This window comes from Octodon degus, unplaced genomic scaffold, assembly GCF_000260255.1.
Source record: "Octodon degus isolate 3935 unplaced genomic scaffold, OctDeg1.0 scaffold00121, whole genome shotgun sequence".
Classification (NCBI taxonomy): Eukaryota; Metazoa; Chordata; class Mammalia; order Rodentia; family Octodontidae; genus Octodon; species Octodon degus.
Genome location: NW_004524697.1, coordinates 7,946,874 through 7,951,932, shown reverse-complemented (window position 1 = coordinate 7,951,932; position 5,059 = coordinate 7,946,874). Strand labels below are relative to the sequence as shown.

Here is a 5,059-nt window from a genome sequence, read left to right as displayed (position 1 = left end):
CAGCATTGAATTGTTTAGACTATTTTTTCTGTACTAAATTTCCAGTGAAATAAAACAGAAATATGCTTGAACAATATTTTTAATACATACTGTAATGACAGGATACTACTTTGAATCAGCTAAATAAAATTTTATTCTCTTTCCCTTGACTTTGCCCTCCCATCCAATACAGAGAACAGAACATGTAATCACCACATGGTTTTATTATCTCCAATATGGGCTAGAAGACAATATTTTTAGGATTTCTAAAATATTGGTCATATTATGGACAAATTTATATCTAAATCCAGTCACTGCCTAACCTTTACCTACCTGATAATCAACCATACAGAACAGCAAGCTAACTTTTTTGAATAATGCAATATACATTTTACAACTAGTTTATGTAGTGGCTATATTAGTTGTACCATTTTATGAGCTATACTAAGATTTTTTTAAAAAGATTACCAGTCTTGTTTATTGTTTTAAAGATAGTCACTTGGCTTTAACTGCTTTATATTCTTTTTTCTAGACTAAAGAATCGTGTAGTCCTTTCCTTTCTATCTGTATATTAGAGAAAAATGTGATACCATTTCTTGAGGGACCTATTAGCCTAGCCTGATTCTTGGCCTTTGAGGGGGCTAACTTTCCAGGTAGGCATGTATTCTGTTGAAGCCACTCAGTCATCTAAAGAGTGTCAATTTTACCTTGTGGCTCAGTTGGTTACTATAGATCTCCACTTAAGAGGCAAAACAAAAGCTCTCTAGATACATGACGAGCACAGCTGAAGCCAAAGCATATCGCTGCTGATCAGTGTGAAAAGCTCCATGAGAAATACTGTGGAGAACTGCCTGGAGGACGAGCAGTCCAATCCAGACAGCACCTGTGCAACATCCTCCACAGACTTGCTTTCTCAGAATCATCCTCAGGCTTCATGCCAGGAAAGTTCACTGCAACGTATTGTGAGAACAGACCCATGAAATCCAAATATTGTAAGAATTACTGAGGATATTTTTCATTGTAGTCCATTTATTTATTTATTTATTTATTTAGGTACCAGGGATAGAACTCAGGGCCTTGCCAGGCACTCACCAGGCAGGCGCTTATGCCGCTGAGCTATATCTCTGGTCCTTGTAGTCCTATTTTTAGAAGATGGAGCCTAAGATTTTTTATTTTTAAATGAATATATTTATTGGGGAAGAGAAAACTCCTTCCAAGAGAGGGACAGAAGGGAGACCTGAGCAGGTTACCTGCCCCCTTTTTTTCCTAAGATCTTAATAAAATCAGAAATCTACAAATTCTAGATAATGCTTGCCAGGGGATGTGTCTCAGCACAATGGCCCTGGATTCAACCCCTAGTACCACACATAAACACAAATAATATATAATATCTTTTACTATCTAGAAAAATAAAACATCTGTATTATACTTGTAATTCATAACTGACAGAAACTTGCAAAGACTAACACTTGAGTTTGTACTGGAGTAGCCCTTTGGATTCTTGTTCCCAGAAAACATTTTTTCCCCCTTAAGTGATCCATATGTTATTCAAACTTGACCAGTACTGTATGGTAGTTGCTTCTTTTTAAGCATTATGAGAAATTTTTACATTGGCTTCAAAACCAAAAAAAAAAAAAATCTGCCTTCTGAGCAACTAATATGCTTTGTCCCATGAACACCATGACTCACATAATTTCTTAAGTTTTCTACTTTCCTAGAAAGAGTGTTTTGTTTTAGAGAATGTAGAGATATTTGGAGTATGTACTTCATGTTCTGATTTCATTCCTGGCCTCATATGATATTGCTTGTGCTCATCTGCCAAATATGCTTTTTCCAAATACTCTTTAAAAATTAGTTCTATCATGTAAATTTTGTGAAAATTTAGATTGCTAAAATTGAAGATCAACATTTAAAACCATCAATTTTAGCTTGTATAAATTGTTACAGAAATGCAATTAATTCTTTTGAAAATACTTTAAAAATAAATTCTTATTCAAAAAATGAATTCTTGTTTATGTGTAAAAATGTGTTGTCGAATCTTTAATATGAATTATTCTGAATTGTAGAGCTAATAGAAGCTTTAAAATTTCTTAAAATTTAAATGCTACTTATAAATTAAAATACACTGACTTAATCTAAGTCAATAAAACTATATGACATATTAGTAAAAATTGATAGTTAATATTTTTGGGGGGATGTACCAGAAATTGATCTCAGGACCTTGTGCTTGCCAGGTAGGTGCTACGTGACTGAGGTATCTCCCTGGCCCTATGACAGTTAATTCTGTAATTGCTTAAAAGCAACATGTATGATTCTGATACTGATTTTGGTAAAATATATACGTAAACTCAGCAATTTACATTTGTCATCTTCTTTTTCTCATATTTATTCAAAATATAAAGATATGTAAGAAAAATCTTACCTTCTTGATAGGCTCCATCTGCCATAACTAAATGAAGAATCTTGGCATAAAGATGCTGATGTTCACTTCCCAAAATACACTGAACTACTGTTGAACAAATCTCAATATTTTCATCTTCATCTTCATGAATAGCCTACAAATTTCCAAATACAAATTAACACTGCAATATTAACTTTCTGTAATTGGTGATTTTACTTATTATATATTGATGACAAACCTAATGAGCAATAAAGATCATCATCATTTTGTTGTATTCAAACAGCGTACTTCAAGAGTTAATATTTTAATTGGCATTGTACTTACTTTTAATTTCTCGTAAATCTCAAAAAACTTTTCAAAGCCCATTTCTTGCTCCAGCTGAAGTCTCAGTTCCTCTAAGTGGTTGAAGACACTATCATATTCACATTCACTTGGAGCCTCACCATCACTGTTATCTAAAACAAAAAAATAAAAGATATTTCATGACGATAAAAATAATACTTTCTTACCCTAGACTAAAATTCTGATGTATGAATAATGTTGCTGAAGTAGACAACCTAAATCTTTAATATATACATTGTCACTTGATGTAAACAGAGTAAAAACATTTCTAGTAATTGCCACCAGGCTAAAAAAAAAAAAATCTGACATATGTAATTTAATTTGGGGAAAAAAGGGTAAAATATACTTCTGGGCCCTATATTTAGTTCTAAGAACTGTGTTTTAAAAGTTGATGATACAGGGGCCGGGGAGATGGCTCAGCAGAATAAGCGCTTGCCTGGCAAGCGCAAGAGTCTGAGGTCAATCCCCGGTTCCACAAAAAAAAAAAAAAAAAAAAAAAAAAATAGGCAAAAGTTGGTAATACACACAGACCAGAACATAACAAAGCATGCAGATGGCAGATGACCTAAGACATACAACATAACATTTTTGGAAAACATTAGAAAATTATAAATAATATTTTTGTCATGTACATACCAAACACAATTTTGAAAATAACTGCAGAACAATTTTTTCACATTTATATCCCAAATACTTACTGAAATACATGAACTTTGTATACCTGTTAAGGGTAATACTCTGAATAAAAAATGGTTTCAAAACAACAAAAAAAGTTGAAACTATTATCTTTATCACTGGAGAAATAAACCAAAAAAGGATAATAAGCAATAATAAAAATATATCAAAAATCATTACTATAATTTAATGGGAAAAATAGCTACATATGCATATTTGTGTGAAAAGAAAAGTCAGGGACACAAAATGCATGCCTCGTTTTTTTTTTCATTTTATGTATTTTGTGCAGGGTCTCAATATTCAATGCAGACTCATAACGATCCTGTTTTCAGCCTCCCCAGTGCTGGGACTACAGGCTTGTGCCACCACATCCGGACTTGGTCGCCGGATCAGCCTGCCCCAGGGATGGGGCTGGCGTGGCATATGGGACCAGGAATCAAACCCCTCGTCCTTGTGCTTGTATGCCTTAGTTTTAAGGTTGAATATGGCTCATATCAAATATTAGAAAAATACACTCTGCTTGAAATATTTATCCACAATAAAAAAGAAGCCCCACAGCCATGATCACGCACCGGAGTGCCACTCTTCGTTGAGGGCACTCTCACTGCTGGGATTGTCCTCCTCAGCTGCCAAGTCTGTGCCATTCGCAGTGGGCTCTGCGTCACTGTTCTTTAAGCCTGACTCCTCCTCCTCACTGCATTCTTCGCTAGGCTGCTCCCTAAGTAACTGCTCCATGGAGGCCTGAAGCTCTTGTAAATCTGGGTCAGCCTCTTCAAACACACTGTAATTCAAAAAAATCAACCACTGAAACTTTATCCATTTAAAAATGTTACTTCAACTTAATATGTATGCATTCCTTTCTATTTAAAAGGATGAATCACAGATAAAAAGAATTTTGGAAAAAGCCTACATAGTTTTTAACAAGAAAATGAGAATGAATACAAATGATAAATATGACATCATAAGTAGCACAAGACACATATTCTGGACTACATAAGCCAGGGGATGACTTGTTTACAATAGTCCTGATTTGCCAAAAAGAATCACGTAATCATGAGCATTACTTGTTGCTTAAAAATTCTGAAAAACAATACATAATTTTTTTCTTTACATGTATTGAGTACCAGGTCTACAGGGTCTCACTACACAGACTGGACTCGTGATCCTCCTGTTTTCAAGTCTCACAAGCACTGGGATTACAGGTGTGCACCACCACACCCAGTGTCAATGGCCTTCACAGCACACCCAAGGGGTGGGGCTGGCATAGCAGGCAGGAATGGAACCCCAGTCCCTGTGTCTGCCTAAGCAGGCGCTTTAATCTGCTGAGCTATCTGGCTGGCCCCCATTCAAGTTAACAGTATGATGCAGGAACCCAATCTTTAACTATGTATTCTCAAAAATGCTTCTAAAATATATAATAGGCTTTTCTGTATAATTAGAATGTAATATCATAATAGTTACTAGAGAATCTTATTTTCAAGGCATTGATCAGTGTATTATTTCTGTTTTTACTGTGGTTTTAAAGAATGAAATAATTTAATTTATACAACTAAGATAAAATAGGATCAAACTGCTTAATAAACTAAAACACTATCAGTATAGTAGTTTATATTTATATAGCATTTACTTATATTTTACATTAACAAGCATTTATTATATTTA

At 34.3% G+C, this 5,059-nt stretch overlaps 1 protein-coding gene across 1 annotated transcript in view; it reads right to left on the bottom strand.

Moving 5' to 3' along the window:
• Positions 1–5,059, bottom strand: part of Nek1 (NIMA related kinase 1) — a 227,734-nt gene that overhangs the window by 1,997 nt on the left and 220,678 nt on the right. The window contains 3 exon segments of the mRNA XM_023700104.1: positions 2,402–2,534; positions 2,705–2,835; positions 3,970–4,178. Coding sequence (XP_023555872.1) covers positions 2,402–2,534; positions 2,705–2,835; positions 3,970–4,178 — 473 coding nt within the window.